The 22571-nt window shown below is 40.1% G+C and overlaps 1 protein-coding gene across 4 annotated transcripts in view; it reads left to right on the top strand.

The window, feature by feature from the left end:
* Positions 1–22571, top strand: part of UROC1 (urocanate hydratase 1) — an 86084-nt gene that overhangs the window by 62188 nt on the left and 1325 nt on the right. For all 4 annotated transcript variants that reach the window (XM_040646713.2, XM_040646710.2, XM_040646712.1 and 1 more), the window contains 15 exons: positions 310–438; positions 791–852; positions 1899–1965; positions 2460–2603; positions 5252–5340; positions 5783–5845; positions 6531–6710; positions 7377–7474; positions 7626–7698; positions 8650–8771; positions 12662–12732; positions 13666–13764; positions 15315–15414; positions 17678–17759; positions 22207–22306. In XM_040646713.2, coding sequence (XP_040502647.1) covers positions 310–438; positions 791–852; positions 1899–1965; positions 2460–2603; positions 5252–5340; positions 5783–5845; positions 6531–6710; positions 7377–7474; positions 7626–7698; positions 8650–8771; positions 12662–12732; positions 13666–13764; positions 15315–15414; positions 17678–17759; positions 22207–22306 — 1479 coding nt within the window. The remainder of the gene's footprint in view (positions 1–309; positions 439–790; positions 853–1898; positions 1966–2459; positions 2604–5251; positions 5341–5782; positions 5846–6530; positions 6711–7376; positions 7475–7625; positions 7699–8649; positions 8772–12661; positions 12733–13665; positions 13765–15314; positions 15415–17677; positions 17760–22206; positions 22307–22571) is intronic.

Genomic DNA, 22571 nt, shown 5'->3' with positions numbered 1-22571 from the left:
TCAAGATAAAATTAGAATGGCTTTCAAAATGATGCATTGAAAAGCTAGCAAAGCATTTCTGGGGTTTATACTGGAGAAATTATCCTGGAACTGATTCAGACCTCGTTGATTTATGTTTCCTGCTGAGTGATGTCTCTTAATGGACTTTGTTAAAAGCAAGAATGTGTTGAGAGCTCTGGCTGTTATTCCGTATGTGAATACACCTCGTTATCTCTATAGCTTCCTTTGTACTCCATTCAGCAGCTTCGTGAAGAAACATAAATGCACGATGGAAACAGATTCCCTCACTTTCCTTGCTTTCCTTTTCAGTTCTGGTTGGCAATGCAATATTTGTCAGAGATGACCGAAGAGCAAACATTGGTAATGTACAGTGGACATCCTCTGGGACTCTTTCCCAGCCATCGGTATGCTCCGCGATTAGTCATTACTAATGGCATGGTAGGTGTTAGCATCTTCTTTTCTTTTTCTTTCCTTCCTCCTCTTCTATTTAGTTTTCATGTGTCTACTGAATTAAAATGTAATTGATTCTACCTGAAATAATGGTAGCTCACAGGAGAATCTCAGGTCTAAATTCTGCAGCATTTTTTGCAGTACAGTCTCTATCACCTCAGGTGAGCGGATCTGCAGTGAAAGAGGGAATGATCCTCTCCTTATCAGAGGACTTAGTTCTGAATGAGCCTGAGCTGTACGTGTTCTTCATCAAAACAGTTCAGCTATAGAGAGTTTAGATGGTGACAATGATTTGCTTAAATCTCTAATTTGCTTATTTGAGTTTTCTTTTTATTCTTAGGTTATTCCCAACTATTCTAGTAGAGATGAATATGAGAAGATGTTTGCTTTGGGAGTAACAATGTAAGAAAACACCTTGCTATTAAAATTTATCAATTATTTATCTAAAATTTAATTCAAATATCAAGCAGCTGCTGTTTAAAATATCTTATGCAGATGGATTTCAACTGTGCTGCTTAAAGTCCTGATGCTGCAATGCATTAATGCACACTTAAGTGCAATTACTTAGGAGCTTGAGTTACGTTCAGCTACACATATAAGGATGTAATTGAGGTCTGCTAGGCATTAGAATGAGGTCTATTTGTAAGACTTGGCTGAATTACAGCCTCAAGCCATAATCATAACCTACTTACAGCACTGGCTAGTTACACTTTGCAGTGGTTGTTTTGCAATCTGCAAAAACCATAAGTTATGAAGTGTTTGTTTCTCTTTACACCAAGAGAAAGCTTTGAAGTAGAATGCTGTAGGATTTTCTTATTTATTTATTTTTAATGATTATTTGCCTGCTTCTTTTAGTGTTCATCTGTTTGATGAGCACAGGATGGTTATTTGCTGTTTGCCATGAAGAGAATCAATTAAAACTATGGGAGAGCTGAATGTGTACAGATTGGTAAGAAATGGAAGGACTCAAATAAAGTGTCCCTTACCATGTACTTGGGGATTTCATAGGAGTGAACTGAGGTCACATTGGAGTTTATAACTTCCAAAATGACCATGTGTCTTAGAAGCAGGATAGGCACTGAAAACCAATGGTACAAAGATGCCTAAAGGTGAAGAGGGATCTGTTTGTGTCCTCATCCCTCTGCTAAATGCCAAACCAAAATTTACATTTTTTTTTCAGTCTACACCTTTTTAAACGGAGTAGTCTAAAGACCTAAATGATCCTCTGAAAGCATGTTGAAAGCACTGTTAATGAAGAAGGTCTATTAAGTTGGAAATGTGATAATATAAAATAACAACAAATGGAAGTATAGGAGATTGGTTTTTGTGTGTTTATTAGGTTGCTAGGAGTTTTTCTTTTTTTGTATACTAGAAATATATGTTGACATACACAGCCTTCATTCTGCCTAAGTAACATATGGTGTCATCATGTTCTTTGATCTTGCTAGGTATGGTCAGATGACTGCAGGGAGCTACTGCTACATTGGGCCCCAGGGAATAGTCCATGGAACCGTGGTAAGAAACCAGGGAAACCTTGATTAGTTGATAACTGTAGGATAACTGTGGCTGGGGTGAAATGAACCACTGTGAAAGGATGCTATGTGCAGGCATCTAGCAGGTTTGTTTTCCTTAGCAGCCATCTTGAGTATGTCTTTGTATTGTGAACCACTCATTATTCTATTTGGCAGTGGCAGAAACAGGTATCTGTACAGATGGTTTCATAACATCACCTTGTAACATGGTTCCTTTTTAAAAGATGAACACCATTTCATGGTCCCAGTGACCTCTGAAGCCAACTTCACAGTTTCAAACTCTCTTTGCAAAAGGAAATACAGAAAATAAGTGTTTGTGAGTACCTTTAACAGTCCTGTTTGCAAACAGCCATATCTTCCAGGTATCTACAGAAGTTAATTGGGAAAATGCAGCATTTTATTTTTTATTTTTTTGTTAAATTTCAGGGATTCTGGGTGAAATAACTCCTGGTAATTGCTATATTATCTTATGTGTAGCTCACAGTGCTGAATGCAGGCCGTCGCTATTTGAAGGCAGAAGACCTGTCTGGAAAGGTGTTCGTTACTTCTGGTCTTGGAGGGATGAGTGGGGCTCAAGCAAAGGCTGCAGTCATTGCTGGGTGTGTGGGGATTATTGCAGAGGTAAGAGCGGTGCTCCTTTCCTTCTCTTTTCTTCATGGGCTGAATTAGAGCTCTCATCTCATCCTCCTGATCAGATAGACTCCTTTAATAATACTATACCAGGCCAAACTCAAAAGATACTGTCTACCAAGATGTGTGTATCTTTCCATTGCTGAGATTTTTCACTGCTATTCCACCCGCCGTGACCCAGTGAGCAAGCAAATACTGTAAAGATATGACCTATTACTTCTTAGAGTTGCTTTGCTGATAACGCAGAATGATTCTGTTCAAGGAGCTGTGCTCAGTGCTTGAGCCAGAGGAAGAAAGATTTTGAGAACCAGACTCCAGTTTGGGAAAACTGGGTGGGAGTTCAACCTTCTCAGCCAAATTACTTTATAAAGAGAATTAGCCGGCAGGTCTCTGCTGCAGAGATGTCACTTGCTGCAATCAGAAGGGTAAGAATATTGCAATCTGAACCATAATAATGATAATTAAAATTCACAACACAATGGGCTGGAGTGCCCATGTGGCATACAGTAGATCTGTCCTGCTCTGGATAGCTGAAGCCTTACTCATGAAATGGTAGGATTTCAGTTGTTCTGCAGTGATGATGCAGAAGTGTGAGTTTTTTGTTTGTTCATTCATTTTTTTTGTTATCAAAACCTGAGTTTTGCGTGTATTTGAGACCTCATCAGGTACTCCCTGAAGGTGAAATAAATTTATTTAATTTATCATTGAAAACATTCTTATTGAATAAATTCTTATTCAGACTTCTACTGTGTCATTGTGATCTTTCAAATGCTAGAATACAAAAGGAGAGATTCTAGTGAATGCTATTCACAGCAGTCCTTTGTCCTTTTCATCTCCATGGCTGCGGATGATTTTGTTCAGGAGACTGAATATTGCCTGGTTTTTATCTTCTGTGAGATGATCCTTGTCGGAAATGAGTCTCAGGAGCACATGTGGATAGCTATATATATGTACATATTATTTATTTAAGGAACTATTTATGCAAATAGCACTGATGAATTGTGCAAGAGATGTCATTTTGTCAGCCAGGGCTTCCGAAGCTCAGACAGAAGGGATTAATGGTGCAAGTCTTTTACCTCTTCTGTTTGACATGAAGCAGATTGTAGTTTTATGAAATAACAGTGTGGAGGGCCAGATGATGTCCTCTGAGCTGCACTGAGCCCTCCAGGGCTTCACTGGAGGTGATATTGGCTCATCGTGGTTGTGCAAATTTTAAAACTGAGGTTGTTTGGTTTTTAATGGTGTATTTGAAAACATAGTTTGAAGGAAGCTGGCTTTCTGGTGTGCTAGCAAGTCTGTGAAAGACTTTCCAAGACTGTCAGAGAGATCTGAAATAAAATATGTAATGAATTTAAATAGATTTTCTGTGTTTTGCAGGCCTTTAAATGAACCCAATTCCTGTAATTCATATGAAACATTTGATCTTTTTTCCCCTGTGCTGATTTAAATAACTCCCAAAGTAGCTGTCTCCCATGGCACCTGACTTCTTATTGAATAATTCTATTGGTAGTGACACTGCTATTACCATAATCTGGGGTTTTGGAAGGATAGTCTTTATTACTGATGTGGGAAGTGATGGAAGGTTTCTCATGCTAGGAATAATTGGGGAAGAAAAGGTTTCCTGGTGTTCAAGCAACTCCTGAATACAGAACTTATTTAATTTACATATAAATACTTTGTTAATGAGAAATAATGGAATGGAAGTGATGGGGTGGATTACAGAGAAGTAAAAATGCTTTAATGAAATACTGTAGGATACTCAGGTTATGCATTCCTGGGCACACACCACTCAGTGTCTAAATCAGTTGCTACCACGGAAAATTGGCTTGAATTAATTTTGTCATTTGCTTTATGCCACTGATAGCTCATTATAAAAGTCTTAATGATGTGCGAGTTTGGACATTGAATCATTAATATGGAATCTGTGCCAAAGCTTTCACAATTTGTCTATTCATTTATATTTTTACCCAGCTTGTCTCTGATGCATACACACAGAAAGTAAGTCCAGAAGAGTACCAATCTGGGACTGAGCTTGTTTGGAGACTGAAAGTTCAAAGCAAGAAGGGATTGAAGATGTAGTTTTGTTTTGATCCACTCCATTTTTCACAGAGGCATCAGCCAGCTGGGACAAGGAAAAGCTTTTCTCTTTTCTTTCCCATATTTGGTTGAGAATCTCAACCAGTTAAAAGAGTGAAAGTGAGGGTCAATTTCAGCACACCATTGCTTCATCCTGGGCAGTCCAGCAGAAATGTCTGAGTTGATTTAAAATAATAATAATAGCTATTTAAATCTTTTCATTTTTCAGTATAGTCACAAAAAGTAACAGTACAAATGATTTTAAATGTGTATGTTAACTCATGTACAGTTTTAGTAAGAATTTCTTGTCTGTGGTGCACGTTTGGGAAGTGATGGGTCAAAAAGTTTTTTTTTCTTGTTTCTAGCTTGAAATAACCAAGGACAGGATTAATAAAAATCGGAGGAGGAAAGTAAGAGTCTGAACAATTACTCTGTTGTGCTTAGGCCAATGTAGACTGATTGACTAATTTGCTATTTTTTCCAGGCCAATTAAAAAATAAATAAAGGTAAAAGTGACTCAATGAGAAAAATGAGAGCTTTAAGGTCTCTGCTGTGTGTCTTAGGTTGATGAAGCAGCGCTTATGAAACGTTACAAGCAAGGATGGCTCATGGAAATTTCTAATAACTTGGACCACTGCATCGCTCGCCTTAGGTATGGCTTGAAACATTATTCAGCTACTTCATCTCTACGCCCTATTCCTCACTTTACATCTGTCTGCGCTGTGCCATTTTAGTATGCACAGAAGAGGGGTTGAAGGACATCTCCTCTTATCCCAGGTCTAATTTTGAATGTGAATCCATCCTTATTAGTGACTTCCAATGCTTAATACTTGCTGTTACTAATGCTTCATGTTAAATGTGTCTTCATGATGCCATGAATATGCATATAACAATTACATATAGTGTTACGCTTCAAGAATTGGTCATTCTTTCTGGAATCACTGATTAACAACTGCATAAAGGTCAAAAGTTCTGTTGCCTGGCAGGGTGTTGAAAACCTCATGCAGGCTGTTAGTTTTGTTTGCGATGTGTATATTGCAACATAGTGCATGGTGTTCCTTGTTTTTCAACCAGTCTCTTAAAATCTGTTCTAGAGATGCAAGGAAGAATAAAATTGCCCTCAGTTTGGGTTACCATGGGAATGTGGTAGACCTGTGGTAAGTAGTATATATGGGTGATGGGTATGTTACTGCTTTGGAACTTGCTTCCAGACTTGAAAGGGAAGTGACATTAAATGTAGGGCTGAGTTAATGACTGGATAATCATGAAAAACTTCATTGTCAAAAGAGGTATCTTCTCCCTCATGACACAGTTCCCAGTTGCTTCTCATGCATTCTTTCCTTATGGAATTATGGAACAGTGAATTTCTTAGGGAAAGAAATCACTGAGATTTGTCTTCAAATGAAGAAGTAATTTATCCCTCTCCTAACCTTTCACTGGCTGGTTAGTAAGAAAGCATCTTTGACTTCAGTGAAGAGCAGAAGTATTGAGGCACTGATTGAATAAAAACAATCAGAAAGATGGGTATGAATTCTAGCACTCTGAAGGCTTTATCCAGTGCAAACCTTGCTTTTACCCATGTACCAAGGGCTGAGACTGACCAATACAACTGGTATTTGACTCATCTATTGGCGTTCCCGTACAGGGAAATGTGAAGTGTAAGAGCTGTGCTCAGATCTTCACCATGATTTCCCACCTCCTGACTGCTAAAACAAGACAGCTTGCCAAGGGAATACATTTATAAACAGCTGCTTGGGATGAAAGAATCTCACCTGTAAGAGGAGCTTGAATGTGAAATAACAGCTTCTGTTCATTCTGTTAATTATCTTCCCTTCCCCCCAGGGAGAGGCTTGCATATGAGCTGGACACAACAGGGGAGCTGCTAGCTGATCTGGGGTCTGATCAGACTTCATGTCACAATCCATTCAGTGGGGGATACTATCCAGTCCAGCTTGGCTTTGAGGAAGCAAAGCAGCTCCTGTCCACCAATCCAGGGAAGTTCCGAACTCTGGTACAAGAGAGGTAAAATACATTAGTGATGCATGTTTTTAACCTTTAAGTTTACTTGCTCTGCAAGTGATTGCATCTTTTGTCTTTCTCACAAGACATTTCACTGACCTGTATTACATATTGCTCTTCAGTAGAAATCTGGAATAGGGCTATTGTACCAGTACCAGTAATAACTGCTACTTACAGAGCTGTTACTCAGAGTCTGGCAGACATACCACTTACCCACCATTTTAGCAGTATAGACAACTACTGAAAGCAGAGGGAGAGCTGGGCTGTTTTCACCGAAGGAGAAGCCAGAACAGTGACATGTGGCCATTTTCAGTTTTTCTGACTTTGCATACTTTATCTCTGAACTCCTTAATGTGTTTTCGCAGTTTTGTGTAGGCTGCCATTATTTCATTCCTCAGAGCTGGCTGCACTTCTCTACTGAAAGATATGACCCCTCTCTGTTAGATATGCAATATCATAGCAATGGCTGTGAATCAGTTCAAGATTTGGGGATAACAGGTGCTGCAGAGTTTGAAAGTATCTTAAGTCTTTTGTGGGTTTGTCTGAATTTATTTATTTTTTTACATTCCACTTGTTTCCCTCCATTCCCTTGCTTTTAGTGAGCTCATGATAACATTCTCCTTGATATTTAATCAATCTCAAGAATAACTGTTTCATTCTTTATTTCAGTCTGAGGAGACACGTGGCTGCTATTAACAGACTAACTGATAAGGGCATGTTTTTTTGGGATTATGGCAATGCTTTTCTCTTGGAGGCTCAAAGAGCTGGTGAGTAGATCCTGGAAAATTGGAAATGAGGACAATCTGGAATACATCTTCCTATCCCTGTTCTTTGATAGGATAGGGTTGGCCACAGTATTGTACAAACTCTCTAGTCCTTCCCATTCTCTCACTTACTGCCTCTTAACTCCTTTTATAGGTGCTGATGTTGAGAAAAAAGGAGCCAATAAGACAGAATTCAGATATCCTTCCTATGTTCAGCACATCATGGGGTATGTTGGATTGATCCTACAATAAAGCACTCAAGTGCTTTATGACTATTAGTGTCTGGAGTTATTGTACTAAGGAGGTGCCATTTAGTGCAAATCTTGCAATGTACTGTACAAGATGAAAAGGAGGTAACTGTAGCAGTAGTAAACTTGATCTCACAGGAGGTATGTCACAGTTACTCCTTTTTTTTCTCTATTTTGGAGTAGTGCCCAGTGAGCCTTAGGAATATGTCCCGTAGGCTATAAGCATCATCCTTGTCTTTTCTATTGGTTTCAGTAGAGCTACTCCTCACATTTTCCTTTGAACAGGAAAAAGAAGAACCAGACCTAGAGGGACATGTTATGTGTCGTTACTATGAGGCTCTAATAGCAGAGGTGTTCTGCTGATATTTTGTAGTGAAAGACATGACATGATAATTGTCTTGATAATTTGGTGTAAAGCATTATCCCTTTTAGGATTAAAAAGTCACATGAAAACAGGCACCAGATGTCTGAACAATAACCTAACACATTGCCAAATCAAAACTCTTCCTTACATTTCCTTCCAGCAGATGTCTGGACTTGGGTTCTTGTTCAGAACTAGAATTGTCTGATACTGTAGATGCACTCAGGGTTAGCATGGCTTAAGGAGGAAAAGACCAGGCAACAGTAAAAGTACACTTTATGAAACAGAAGAAAAATGGTAATTCATCTGATGATGCACTTGTTTGATTGAACTGTCCAACATTCCTGTCAAAATAGTGGTCTGACTGTATTTTTATTCTCCAGTCAATGACTACATGAAACATCGCTGTTTAATTAGTTAATGGCTCTTGATGTTTCTGTTTAGGTTATTCATTGAAAATGTTTGAAATTCTTCTGTCTTTAGCTAATGAAAGAAAAGCACTGCTAGCAGCCAGGATAAATAAAGAAAGAATTTCAACCATCTCTTAATGAAGAATGTTTTCTTCTCAGGGACATTTTTTCCCTGGGATTTGGGCCATTCCGCTGGGTTTGTACCTCAGGTGACCCACAGGACCTTGCTACCACTGACTCAATTGCCATGTCTGTGCTGGAGGACTCCATTCGTCGGGGAGGTAAGGCAGCATCACATGCCTTCATCACTGGAAGTGGTTTTGGAGAGAAAACTGATCAGAATTGTGCAGCATGATGGCTTTTGGCTGAAACCATAGTGAGCAGTCCACAGTCCACATGGGCAGGAGATTTCATTGTTCCCTAAATTCCTGTAAGGTTTATAACCAGTACGTAAGATAGAGAAACATCATCTAGAGAGGTTACTGATCCCAAAACTATCATTGTGATTTTGGCTGAGAGCATTTCTTTTCTTTTATTATTTTCCTGTACTTTGTCACCTTGAAACTTTAATGCAAACAGTATCTTTCATCAGGTCTCCATGTGTTTTATAAAGGAGTCAAATTGCTTTGCTGCCATCTCTCAGAGGAATGAGGGATATGAATCCAGAGATTTGTAAGAGGTTAGAAAGCAGATCAGACCCAGGAAACCCAGGTTTCATTGGGCCTGGTGCTCCATCCAGTGTCATTCATTTGTGATTACAATTTTGAGGTCCAAAGCTTTTTTATTTGTTAATAAAATGACAACTGATCAGTTCCACCAATGAGTAGAATCTAGAGTACATGTTGTGTATACCACTCTGCTATCTAGGAATTGCACTATTCCATATCACTGAAAGTGAGCTATTGCTGTTATCCCCAGTTTATGAATAGGAACAGAAACAAGGCTAACTGTTAGCAAACTGAATCCCAGTCTCCAAGATTACAGTGGAAAGTTCTACTGCTTTCCCTTTCTCTGTCTGCTTTCACAGTAGCTGGGCATCAGACTCAAAGTTTTAAGTGCCATTGTCCTGCAGCACTGAAGTCCTCTGCTCTTCTGTTTCCACGCAGGGGAGGTTTGTACTCCTTGGAATCAGAAAGAAGTGGTTTGCAAATCCAAATTATTATGGGGAGGAGACCATATTTCTACCTGATTAACTTATTTCTTCCTGTTTTTTTATATTAAGATAATTTCTACTTCTTTCACAAAAGAAATCACTGGAGTATAAATAAAAGATCTTAAGTGTTTTTCTGTTTGTTCTGGAATGGTTAGTATTGCAAGGCTGTACCACATTTGGACACATTTCTCATTTGAAATAATGCTGCTATTGTCTTCCTATAATGAGGATGGATATCAGCCTTAATACTTCTTTGCAAGAGGTGAATTATTGATGGAGGGGGTCTGACTGCAAGATTATCAGCTCCATCTACTTTCTTAAACTTTCTTTTATTATTATCTTGAAGAAATAGCTCTGAACTGTGAGATGTTTCTAATGCTCTGACCCTAAAGTGTCCCCTCTGTTTTGTGGATGATGAAATTTTCATGTTTTTAAACCTGATCTCTTGGGTTAGTTGAAGTGAAGGAGAACTCCAGTATTGCAATGTCTTCAAAAATCTGTAGCAGTTTGTCTTGCATTAAAATTGCCAGTCATCTGTTCTGAAGATTGAACAGATACATGACATTTGGATGGTTTGCACTGCAAGACTAGGAAATGAATCAGTTACTGCGTGTTCAGTGGTACATGGATGCTTACATAGATGTTAATGTAGAGCTGAGGAGAGAATTTGCATTAAAAAATAATAAATTGTACTCTGGCATATATATCCTTTAAGAATATGAAAAATGAAAAAAATGACACTTTAAAAATCCCAACAGGTGAAAACAGACTTAAGGGCAATGCTATTAGTGGATTTTCTGCTGTATTTGGAAAGGTAGTGGGAAGAAGAAAACCGAATCTGGCCAGAAAGTAAACAGCCATTCATGGATTTGTGTTCATAACTGTTGTGCTTGCTGCGTTGCTCCCTGAGGGATCTGGGCTTGGACCAGACTGTAGGATCTGGATGTTCTCACATACATACGCATCTAAAATCTGAACCTGCCTTTGAATTTCGTAAAAGGATCTGTTATGATGGTTGAAAGAAAACTCCAAAGAGCTGACGTCTATTGCATTCCAAATCTAAACTTATGACCTGGCCTCAGATCTGATGTTAACTATTCTGCTTTTGGGGAGATTAATTGTTATGCTTCATCCTCACAGATTGAAAAAAGCCTGTATGGTTTTATCTGCTTCCACTTCTGAGCTACCTGAGCTCTTAAGTTGGCCTCTGTGCAAGAGATGCAGCACTCATGATTGAAGCCTAATTCATATTTTCTACCTCTGTGGTAGTTTGAAGGCTGAGCTGTTAACTATACAAATCTCCCGAGATCAAAAGGGAGATGTTGATGAGTGCTATTCCTCTGGGTGCAGTATCTTCTACTATCTTTCAAGGCCTAAATAAGTAGAGAAATGCCTGTGAAATACCAGCACTGACACAGTAGCCTGCCTGAATTAGAAAGAGATTGCTGTTGGGGTGTGGGATGGGGGGTCTGACAGCAGTTTAACAAATGGGACACATGGAGCTAAAGTTAAGCTCTTTCTACAAGAAGCTTTAAGATTCTCAGCTGCAGGAAGGAAGACCAAATAAAAGGGAGAATTCTTCCCTTCCCCAGGGATAACAGATGATATCCAAGTTGGACAACACCGCACTTTAGAACAGAGAATATAACTGTTTATTGGAGCTGGCTGTGGGAGACAGACGTGTTGTGTTGGTACGTCCCTGCAGCTGGTTTGCTCCTCTGCCTTCCCTTCTAGGGACGTTCTATAGGATCAGCAGGTGGATCTTTTCCATAAGTGTGTGCTGTGAGGTATAAAAGGCGACAAGTATTCCCTGAGAGAGCTGAGAAAAGTGGCAGAAAGGAACTCTGTTCACTTTTCTGTTTTCTAAACAAGCAGATGTTTCATCTTTCACTCCCTGTGAATCTAACAGCTGGCATGTTAATCCTCATTGCTGCATTTAGAAACTCTCATTTGGAACCAACCCATAAAGCACTGACAGGTCCTTTTAGATTGTTAAAACTTTGTGTGGAAGGTCTGCCTCTGCAAGAATGACTATTCTGTATTTCCCTTTAATGATGTGTTTAGCCCAGAATAGTTCTACTTTTACTAAAGATATTTGCTGTCATATTGCTTAATGGAAACACTTCTCAATTACCTGGGACAATTTCAAATTAGCACAGTTCAGTTACTGCAGTTTGACTTTCACAGGTAAGTCATTTGTACGTTGTAATTTGACTTGAAAACCGGTGAGAGGTGGGAAGTGGTAGGGAAATATGCTAGCTTGGCACAGGTAGGAGCTGGAGAGTGGTTAAGTTGTATACAATTCTCTCCTCGGATAATATACATGCCTAAACAAGGTATAGAGTGGATTTATACACAGAGTTGCTAATCCATTATACATTTTTTTCTGAGTAGTTTGTGCTCCACAGTAATATGAGGCGACATAATTTGGTCTGTAGGATAAGTAATCTCAGATTTGTGTTGGGGTAAGAACATTCACGTGGGCAATTCAGTATAGAGCAATTGCAGTGCTATGAATATACATCCCAGCACTAGTGTAACTCATCCTCAGTATATATTATCAGCTGCTTCTGAGAATTCCTGATAGATGGTCAAATGAGTTATGTACTACCTGGTAAAACACTGAACTATGGTACCCAATACCACAGAGTTCATTGAAGTTTCTAATTTAACAAAGGCTCAGAGAGGGTTTGGGCATGTAGTAGGCAGCAGGCCAGGTCACCAACAATGAACAGTATGTGCAACCCATATTTCAAGGTTTAATTTAGTTTGCTAAAGGTCTGAATGAGAGTTATTATTCCAGCTGCCTCCTGCACAACATCTCATACCTTCCTCTAAATATAGTTTATAAGTTACAGCATTGGCTGCAAAGAAGACTCGACGCAGCACATCCTATATGCGTGCTTGTAGCTGAGAGCAGGAATATAACTTGCCAGTACTGTCAGATGAATTTAATTTAATTTAGAGCATGTTGCATTCATTTTCAAAACCTATTTCTTTCTTGCTTTCCCTTGCAAGTGAGCACATCTGTGAAGCAGCAGTACAATGATAACATCCGTTGGATTCGGGAAGCTGGGAGGCACAGCTTGGTAAGTGTGCAGCCTCCCTCAGGACAAGTGGCTGCTCCTGGTCCACACAGTTCACAGTGCTGGAATGAAAAGTAGGTATGGGTATGAATGAAAACATGAGCAGTAAATACAGCTGATAATTCAAGCATCTCTCCACAGCAGGGCTTTAGGGTGAGCTGAAGTGGTTCTTTCCCTTCGCCCCCTTCCCTCCCTGCCACCCCCCTCAATCTGGAAATGTTCAAATAATACAAGATCTAGCCTTATATCTGGAGTGAAACAGGGCACTATTCATCCTCTACCTCATCTGCAACTGCCTTTCAGCACCATTCAAAGTGTCCTTTTTAGCATTTGCTTGGCCTGACCTCATTGGACCTGCAGTTCCCACCACCCTTTCTAAAACTGGCATACTGTGTTGTGTTATATTGAAGCAGGATGGTAGTGAGGCATTCTGTATATTTTTTTAAGGGCAGGCTCTCACTGCAAAGCTAACTGGTAACAGTGAAGGGCTTACACGTGCTCTCCTCATCTGGAAGACAGACTGGTCTGAGGAGTAAAGGCTGAAGAGGAGCATAGCTGTGCAGAACAGATGTTCTTTGCCATTCTTTGCCTTTGCATTTCTCTTTCTTTCCAGCCCGTCACCAGTTCCAGACATCTGCTCCTCAGCTGTTGATAAGGGGTTTGTTGATAGTCTAGCAATCGGGTTGATTTAAAAAGTGGGATTATTGGACAGTAGCAGCTGATTACAGGAATACATCTTGCAGATTGTGTGAGCAGAGATAAAACTCTGTTCAAAGAGGCCTTAATTTCTATTTTCTGGAATCTGGAAGTTGATGAACAAATAATCTGTATTTTCTCCTACAGAAGGGAACAATCCTCTGACTGCATTTATCTGGGGCCTGAAGATAAGGCGGTTGCACAGAGAACCTTATCACTGTGGCTTTTCTTATTTTATAGGTTGTTGGATCTCAAGCTAGAATCTTATATTCGGATCAGAGGGGTCGTGTGTCTATAGCCATAGCTATTAATCGAGCAATTGCTGAAGGAAGGATTAAGGTTTGCCTTTTTCTTCTTTATATGGTGTGGTAATTGTGTTTCATATCTGATAGTAGGGTGGCAGGTGGGAAAGGAGAGGGCTTCTACCAATAAAGAGCAGAGATGCCTTCAATTTACATGGATGCAGTATTCTGTTCTCCTCTCAGTCAGCAATCAGTATTGTGTTGTGTAACAAACAGACAAGTGTAGGAACTGAAAGATGTTACCTTTTATTTCACATTGGGAATCTGCCTTATTTTGTATTTGAGCATCTGCAGGTACAGCATGAGCTGTGGTTTTGTAGCATGCAGGGGGAAAAAATGAATTGGGACAAACATTCAGTGATTTAATAGGAGGGAATTTTTACAACAGCTGAATTACTGCGTGAGTTTGAAACATTCAAATTAGTAACCTCACATCTGTTGATTTGATTCAAATTCCTGTTTCTTTCCTTCTCTGGATGGTAAAACTTTTGTGAAAGATTGTGATCTCTGATCATAAATAGGCTTCATCAGTGCCCTGCTGTTTGCTGACTGTGACTGTGTGTATACAGCAGTGTCAATCTAGGCACGTCCACTCCTTCATTTTCATCTCCTTTACAGCCAAAATACAATAATTACCCTTTTGAAAGAGGCAAATTCAAGTCAGATTCAGAATGGATTCCATCAAAGAAAGGTCTATGTTTTTGTTACTCAAATAATGTTTGTTAAAATATTTCAAATGTTGAGCTGCTGACCTTCTCAGGATTCAAAATGAACGTCACTACATGCTAATCTTAAAAAGTAAACCTGACCAGACAGAGAACTCCCTTGGAGCTACGACTCACAAGGTCAAAATCCCAGGCCCTTCAGATTTTGTCCTTTTTTGTGTTTCTTCAAATCTCCATTCCTCCTTTGGAAGCTGGGTGCTCATATCTAGTTTCAGTTGTTTTCTAATCCAATGCCAGCATAAAACAGAGCCAGCTAATTCCAGACCACACCATGCCAAGAGAGTGGATGACTCTTATAGAAATGTGTGCATGGTAAAGGGTAAGGAAACCCTGCAAACTGGTCTAGATTATGCTGTTAAAGTTAAATTCCAGATCAAAAATGGGCTTGTTTGATCTGTGTGAGAACACTAATTCTTGTTGCTGCCTTATTTGTAGTCTTGAAGTTTTCCAAAAGAATGGAAAAAAAAAAACCAAACTATTTGTTTACATCTGCTTGGAAAAATAACTATTTTTTGAATGAGTTCTTAGGCACTGAAATGTGTTTTCAATTTCAGCAGAGAAAGGTTTCAGTTGAAATAGCCACAGTGCCTCTCTTCTCCTTGTCCCTTTTGAGGATGTCATGTACATAAAAACTAACTCATGTTCTCATTTGTAAATGGTGATGGCTATCATGGGCAGCATGTCAGCATTCCTTTTGTAATAAATGGATAGCAGGGAGGGAAGGAAGTTCAGGGGATTTAGGAGGTGGGACAAAGCTGTGATTTGTAATGACTTAAATAGAAGGAAGTTCAGCAAAAGATGACCCATGGTAGCAGTGACAGCCCACGAAAGACTCCATTTGCTGTCTTTTTTGCATTTGCAGGCTCCAGTAGTCCTGAGCCGAGATCACCACGATGTGAGTGGGACTGACAGTCCTTACAGAGAAACATCAAACATTTATGATGGATCAGCCTTCTGTGCAGGTCAGCAGAGCATCTGAGACTTGTCTGTCCAGGCAAAAAAGGAAATTGCTTTGAGATATATATGTATATAATTTGAAGTTTTAAAATGTTTTTATTCAACCCTTTAATCCCAGTTAATCAGACTGTCTGTGTACTTGGCATAGTAGCTGTCAAGTAATACAGAAATGAATATGGAGCTAGTTAAATAGGAGGGGCTCAGAAGAGTGCTGAAAATTCAGTGAAGATGTACCAGATTTACCTGAATGCAGATGGGCAGCAGTTGGTCTTAGAGAACTGCACCCTGTGTTTGATTTTAATTTTGCACCTCTGTCTTTCCAAGAAATGCTCTGAGCAGAGTTACAGCAGGGCTTCCTTGGGATACACAAAATCAAAATCAGAACTCAAATAGCATTTATCTTAAAGCATAAGGACTCACAGTTCCGTTCATTCATTGCTCAGGGGTTCGAGAAAAATCTGGAGTTCCTGAAAGGAACTTTCCTGGTCATATAGGAACACACTTTGATAGTTAAAGCACAAGAATGAAGTCAGGAGTTCTGGATTAGATTGCATTTCTTGTTGCTCACTCACAGAAGGACTGTGGGCAAATTAAGTATCTTTGCTATTCAAAATGAGCCATTAATTCTGCATACCTGACCCGAACTAACCAGAATCTGCTTTTAAGAAATGAAGAAATGGTGCTTTAGAAAAAAATAAACCCAATGGAAATCAGATTACAGATGTGAAACTTGAGTGAAGCACTAAACTTTTCTTAACGTAAGTCTCAATTTTCCATCCATAAAGTGGAAATTATGGTAATGATTTTAGCCCAGTAGTGTTTTCACATGCCGTGAACTGACAGTCATTCAATGACTCGAAGCAGGAGGATGCAAGTTGCTGTAGAAGGACACTTTATGATTGAGGCAGCTGGGAATATTGAATGACTGCCATTAGGACTGGAAATTCGTAATAGAAACAAATTATGGGTCAATGTTAAGGAGAAAAGTTCCCTGCTATCTTAAATGGACTGCCTGATGAAATGAGGCTTTTAGCAGTGCCTTTCAGTCTCACTTCAACATTTTTTGAGAATGTTGGCTGGTTGCAATGTGCCAGATGGACAGAGGCCTGAAATAATCTTTGTTTCTGCCAAGATGCACAGAGAACAGCAATCCAAATGGATGCCTCCACCAAAGGGCTTAACCATATAATAAGCACCGGGCAGTATCCTCAGGAGAGGGCAACAGAAACAAGGCCTGCTAAACCCAATTGCTTACTGTGCTATCTGTTTTTCTTTGAGTTTTCTGAATTACATGAACTATCTGCCTTCTACAAGGGCTTTTCCAAATCCAACATCTTACATCTCAGGTCTTCCTCTCTCTTCTCTCCCTCCCTTCCTGCTGTTTTAACACCACATTTGAGTCGTTTCAGTTGAAATTGGCTCTTCTCTGGCACAGGAGAACTTTTGAGTCTTTGCCTGTGTAATTGTGTTCTGCAGTAAGTACCTCTGTCTGATCCTTGTCAAACATGGGCCACCAATGCTCTGCAAAGTGTATTTCAGCACAGACATTTGCACAGTTAGTGACCTTTATCACAGCCAAGGAGCACAACGTTATTACATCGTTATCCCACTTGCCATGCTCCTTTTCCAACCTCCATTCTTATCATCTGCTGGCTGAGGAAGAGAACCGTATGGGTTAAGAATATAGGGAATTGAATACCTCCCATCCCCGCCTGACAGCACTGTAATTATGATAATTGGGTTATTAAAGTGACATAATGCCGGAGAGAAGATGCCATAATGGGGCTTTTGACAGGGTTTAACATAGGTTAGTGCTCAAGTAAACTCATTTTTCCATCAAATATATACCAACTGGGGGTTTGCAAATGTGACCAGCGTGAGTATTGCGCTAGCATATTTTTGCTATTAAAAGCAACTGCTTCTGAATTAAACCTAGATAAATGTCTTCAGCAAATTTTACATTGTTGTCCTCTGTGTGTACCTCTTTTGGGGTATATCCTTTAGCACAAATTGCAATGAATATATGAAACTCTAGTGAATGTATCAGCAGAAATAATGCATTTGACAAATTACATTGTCCCCTGAATTATTTTTCATCATTTTTGAAACAAAGGAACATCCTGTGTGATTCAGGGCAAAATTCTCTGTGGCCAGGGAATGCTGCCGTCACACTGCCACAGTGCTGGTGGCAGTGAAAGGAAGTGAGCAGCCAAGAGAAAACAAACGCAGCACGTCTGAGCCGTGGTGACACCTTTCCTCTTCTCCTAGACATGGCGGTACAAAATTTCGTAGGAGATGCATTCAGAGGAGCAACCTGGGTTGCCTTGCACAACGGCGGTGGAGTCGGCTGGTGAGAACTTACTGGTGTTTCTAAAGCTGGATTATGAAACCAGTTATCATTGCTGGGGGAGGAGCAAGAGACAGGAGGGGAACTGTGTACTGTACCACTGGTGTAGTACGGTGCTATGATCATGGGAAGGGTGGGTTTGGAGGCAAGGGCTGAAAAGATGCGTTATAAAGTGAAGTGTAGTTCTGCATGAGGCTCTTTTAATTCGTTTCCATATGTCAAGAAAAAGTGTTTTGGACATTGGCCACAGCACAGTTTGGATAACTTAATTTGCCAAACAAGGACAGTCTGCCGTGGTTTTCTTGAACAGATCCCACTTCCAAAGTTGTCTTCGCACATGCACAGTCAGAGTGTTAGCGGATGGATTATGTTTAGGTTTCCCCTTAAGCTATATTTAAATCTGTGACCTTAGGACCCCAATATAAATGCCCATGTGCTAAAGTGCAATGAGGGGTTATTGATGCAAAGCAGCTCAGGTTCCAGCAAACCCCCAGTCTTCTTTCTCCCTTTGCTCGTGCTTGGCAGCACAAAAGACCACAGCCATGTCTTCATTTTTTGATGTAGCCAAAGAGAGACAACCTTCTATTAAATACTGTAGCGATCCCTCTCTCTTCACTGTTTCATCCAGTTCTGGAACGTGCCAACAGCAGCAAACTAAAGAACTTGTTGCAGATGTTATCCTCAGAGACATTTGATGATAATTATTCCTTGTCCAGATGAGCTGGAGCTAAAAAAATAACCCTTCAGCTCAGATGCAGAGTTCCCTCCTTTGATTTTTCAGTGGAGTAACTACTGAATGGAAGGTATGCAAGAGAAAAACTGAACAGTGGGATAAGAAAACTTTGAGGGCTTATACACATGCAGTGAAAAATATAACTTTACTGCTGTCAGTAATAACAACCACAATAATCACGACTTTATTCACAACTTCCGAATTCTGAATGGAAAATGCATTAGATAATATCTGCTTACTGTGATCACCTCAGTCACAGACTTGAGATAGCAGCTCTGAATGGCTTTAGCTGAATTTAACCTTTTAAAATACCTGCTTCTGGAATACAGGTGAAGAAAAGCACTTTCCAGTGACTGTTGTGCAAAATATTTTGAGCATTTTCATGATGGCTGTTATAATTACTGGAACTGAAGGAGTAATTGCTTATGCCACAAATGTTCTTCTGTGCGCTGATGATGCTCTGTCAGAATCCAAAGGATACAAATGTTTTTGTTCCCTGTCTCTGGCCTCTGCAAAGCCAACCCCTCTTGCATGTTTCTGGCCCTCTGAGCAACTCAGACTGGCTGAATGGTGAAACTGCCCTGACTCCTTATACTGCTCCTTATCCTGCATCATTGGAAAGAAGCGATCCCTGAAGGCAGAGCAAAGGTGCTGTCATCTGTGTACTGAATTGGAAAATTAGCACGTGGCTATTCCCTGAAATCAAAATGTCCACAGAAAAGAAGGGCATGATTATCCTCTTAACCAGTTCCTGTGACTGCTTAGGGTTGTCACTGCGAACAGTATCTGTTCATCATGATCTCTGGAGTGGTCATAGCCTGTGTGATTAAATTACTGTGCTTTGGTGAGGAATGTGGAGCCTGAAAATTAGGCCTGTCTCTGCACAAGCCTTAGTAAGCCACCTTGCTGGTGGGACTCAGATGTGCTAACAATGCTGTGTCATTACATGCCATGGTGTGTGGAGCCCCAAAAGCCGTGCAGGACAGGTGGTTCTGTTTGGGTTAACTAATCCTGGTACCACCCCAGCCAGTTAAACCTGCACCCCTTTGCCTTCTAAGGAGAAAAAGAGGAACAATTTGAAGGTGGGAAAAGAAGGCAAAACCATCCCCCAACAATTACAAATGACTTTCCTTGCTGCAAAGATGGATGCTTTAAGTTTTAGGACGGATTTGCTTCCCCTAGGGAGGTAAAGATACGGATGACTTTGCCAGGAAGAAATTTCCATGTGCCTGGCAAAATCTCTTTGTCAGCTGATGTGGAGGTGTGAATAGTGCACATGGAAGCTTATACCTGTGTGTAGATATATACACATTCAAACGTGTGTAATTAGAAGGAAATCAAGTTCTCATTGGACTACTTTTTTGGAAGATCAGAAACAGCAATGGTGCTGTGTGCAGCTCCCAGTCCTCCCTGCAGAGCTGCTGACAGAGCTGCTATTTCTTCTGTCCAAGACCAGAAATTCTGTGCTGTAGCCTTGAGGGGCAAAGACAAAAAAAAAAAAAAAAAAAAGGTAGGATTAATATTCATTTAGCTGGAATCTGCATCATGTGCTGTTTGAGAGACTTAAGATTAGCATAGTATTGACTACGATTACTGCAAGTGAATGTTATTCATTTCTTGCTGCCTGTATTTTGCAGAATATGTAGTGCAGGGTCTGAGTAACCTGTAGTACCAGAAGGCAGAAGTAATTTAAGAATTGAATTGTGCTGTTGATGGTGTGACATCTTGTTTGTGAGGGAGGCCTTGTTTTCTTTGATCACCTTGGAAGGAGACATCTGGAAATTATAGGAGGTTGCTTAGGTCAAAATGCCACATGTTTCTCTAATTACCTGAAAATATGACCCAATGCTAACGAAGGCAGAGAACTCCCCTTTAAAAGTGAGAGGTTTTGCTAGAGAATCCATTCTAACAAATGGTGGTGTTCAATTTGAGTGACTTTTAGACAGTAGGACAGATTCTGATGAGTGATTCTGATTTACACTGGAGTAACTCCGTGGAAATTGATGGAGAGGCTGAATTTATGGAGTGCAACTGAGATCAGACATTCACTGTTCATGCCTGAGCTTCAAAGGATGCTCTTAGGGATGCTGTGCACAGAAGGGATCTCTGCCACTGAAAGAACGTCATCTGCCACTGTGGCAAATCTTTATAAAGCATCACTCTGGAGGCCTCGTGCTGTCTGATACTGTCAGTGGGCTGCCCTGAGGTGTGATCGTACTGTGATCCCGATTGCATTGCTATGCCATCACCGATTCTAAAAGCAGAAATGGCAGGAAGTGCAAATGTTTGGATGCTTGTTTGCATCCCCAAATGAGACTAAGAGCGGAATTAAAGATTTCTCACAGTAAGAGCTGTTTTGTGTTACTGTTGAGTGTCGATCAAAAAGAATCTTTTTGTGTCAGAGTTTACAGTATTCAAACATTTCAACTGAAAACATGACTGAAATTTTCCTGCTAAAGAAGGAAACTGATTCATCTGCTGACATTCTGCTATGAGCACTGTCAGTTACAAGGAAACTGTGCTTTTCAACAGAAAATGTTTGTAATAGCAGTATATCTAATATGGCAAAGTAGGAGGAATTGCAATAAAGGTACAGTGACTGTGAGAGCTGGAGCTCAAAGTTCTTTGCTCAGCTATGTGGTGAGGTCCTACTTATCACACAGGTAGCGTATATAATGGGTGGAAGGGAATTAGCATCACGTAAGTACATTGCATTGTCATGACAAGGGGAGAACATGAGTAGTAGGTTGGGGAAGCAGATCTCAGGTCTGTGAGGCTTCAGTGCAGCATCGTTTTCCCATTCCCTAAGAAGTTCAAGTTAGTGCAGGAAAATAGATAGTAAGAAATGATTCTTGTCTGGATTGGAGGACACTGAAGCCCGTCAGATTCATAGGTATGTCTGATGGTATTTGAGGTAAATTTTGTGGATGTATTCATTATATTTACTACAAAACACAGAGGGCAAGATCCTGCTCCAGAACCTCCTTTAGTCTCTCCTGCCACGTGTTGATGTAGGTAGGATATGCCCCATCTCATACATTGCTGATGCTCAATTATAATGCCAGAAGTCTCTTACAGATTTACATCAACTGATAATTTTCCAACTCAATTCACCATATGCAACCAAACAGGAACTTGAGCAGACCAGATTTTGAAGTGAGACATGATGTTTTTCTCTATGCATTTCCGCTGTCCTTATAAAGCCAGGCTGGTATTCCTCCCATGTACAGTCTGTTAGTTTGTAGTATATTTCTGTTCTTCTACCAATAAATCTGCTTCCTGAAGCGTTGGCACTGCAGTGTCTACACATCTATGTATCTCATACAGAAATGAATGTTTTTGAAATGATCAAGGCAGATGTGCATGAAGTGGTGCTTAACGCTTTAATAAAACGCACTCACGTTTGTCCCAGGAGAATATAAACAGATCCATCTGTCTGCTTCAGTAAGCACACAGTCCTCACAATCCTATGGATATGGCAGGCTCTAGCATAGAAAGCACAAAGAGCTTAACCTTCAAACTACTGAGATAAGTAACTCCTTAGTCCATCAGGAGTATTTTTGATATGAAAGGTCCCTGTTAGTGCCTTATTCAGCACCCTTTCTACAATATTCTCATCCTTCTTCTTCCAGTGCCACTGATCAAATCCACAATGTTTTGTGGGATTGATTTGCATTCTTTTGATTTGAATTCTTTCATTTCTATTTTTTTTTTTAGGGGTGAAGTGATCAATGGGGGATTTGGGCTGGTTTTGGATGGGTCCACGGAGGCCGAAGAACGAGCTAAGATGATGCTCAGCTGGGATGTTTCCAATGGAGTAAGCAAAACTCATTATACACCTTCACTTCAGTATCTTCCTAACTTCTAGACCTAAGTGTCTTTAAAGAAGGAGGAATAATTTGAACATATTCCCTGTCTCAGATCTGAAATATCTTTACTAAGCTATCGAGGAAGAAGGAGGAGAACAATAATATTAATTTGTAGATTAACGAAGACAAACCCTTAGCAAGCACTGTGTATCACAGGCAGCCTTTTAAAAACCCAGTAAATCTCTTGCTGCTCTGATTTATTGCGAGCAAAAG

The sequence above is a fragment of the Gallus gallus genome, chromosome 12, assembly GCF_016699485.2.
Source record: "Gallus gallus isolate bGalGal1 chromosome 12, bGalGal1.mat.broiler.GRCg7b, whole genome shotgun sequence".
In the NCBI taxonomy this organism is placed as follows: domain Eukaryota; kingdom Metazoa; phylum Chordata; class Aves; order Galliformes; family Phasianidae; genus Gallus; species Gallus gallus.
This window is presented reverse-complemented; position numbering and strand designations above follow the sequence as displayed.